This window comes from Grammomys surdaster, unplaced genomic scaffold (genome assembly GCF_004785775.1).
Source record: "Grammomys surdaster isolate TR1022 unplaced genomic scaffold, NIH_TR_1.0 168, whole genome shotgun sequence".
Taxonomy (NCBI): domain Eukaryota; kingdom Metazoa; phylum Chordata; class Mammalia; order Rodentia; family Muridae; genus Grammomys; species Grammomys surdaster.
In genome coordinates this window covers 1,333,430-1,334,431 of record NW_021604616.1, presented here as the reverse complement: position 1 = coordinate 1,334,431, position 1,002 = coordinate 1,333,430, and the positions used below count along the sequence as shown (strand labels likewise).

The 1,002-nt window shown below is 45.1% G+C and overlaps 1 protein-coding gene across 8 annotated transcripts in view; it reads right to left on the bottom strand.

Annotated features, from left to right (window-relative positions):
• Epb41l2 (erythrocyte membrane protein band 4.1 like 2) overlaps positions 1–1,002 on the bottom strand; it is a 167,582-nt gene that overhangs the window by 46,940 nt on the left and 119,640 nt on the right. For all 8 annotated transcript variants that reach the window (XM_028766450.1, XM_028766451.1, XM_028766453.1 and 5 more), the window contains exon 8: positions 788–875. In XM_028766450.1, the coding sequence (XP_028622283.1) occupies positions 788–875 (88 nt within the window). The remainder of the gene's footprint in view (positions 1–787; positions 876–1,002) is intronic.

Genomic DNA, 1,002 nt, shown 5'->3' with positions numbered 1-1,002 from the left:
AAGCCTCCACCATCCCGTCCATGCATGACTGCTGAAGCCTCCACCATTCCGTCCATGCACTACTGCTGAAGCCTCCATCATCCCGTCCATGCACTACTGCTGAAACCTCCATCATCCCGTCCATGCACTACTTCTGAAATTAGTCTGCGGGGCTTCATGACCTGGAGCCAGGGCACATCTGTGCAGTTTTTGGCCCTTCCATGCTTCAAGATATGGTTTCTTCTTCCAAAACAGAGGTGAGGAAAAGAGAGGGAGCCAGACAACAGAGCTCTGGGTCTAACACAGGGGTTCTCAACCTTCCTAACACTGTGATCCTTTAAAAAAATTCCTAATGCAGTGCTGGCCCCAACCATAAAGCTATTTTTGCTGGCACTGCATGACTGTAACTTTGCTACTTTTATGAATCATAATGTAAAATATCTGTGTTTTCCAATGATCTTAGGCAAACCCTATGAAAGGATTCCTCAGTTCCCACAATGGGTCACACACAAACCTCAAGTTGAGAATCACTGGTCTAGCAGAAGATGGAACATAGCAATGAACCAGGATCACAGGGTAAGGAGTAAGGGCTACCAAAGACAGTTCTGTAGTAAGAACTCTTAAAGAGGCATTAATAAAACCGACAGAAGAAGAAAGTAGAGAGAAAAGGGATTCCCAAGCCATGAATTTTATAAGTAGTCACCATGAAATACTACAAACCAAAGCGGAGCCTTTTCCAAAAAGAACCAGGCTTTGTGAAACTGGGGATTTTTTAGAACTTCAGTCACCAAACTGGAATTTACAATACCTTGGCATGATGCAGGTCAACCCCGTACATGGAAAGCCTCTTTGCGTTTTCTAAGAACTGAGAATCAGCTTGTGCTGGAGATAAGCCCCTGAGAATCAAATGACACTGTGTCACCAGGAGATGCAAACATATTCATAATAGATACAGCTGTGCACAGGACTGGAGAGTCAGGACTCTCCAGGCTCACAGTCAGGGGTAACTGTGGCAGGACTCTC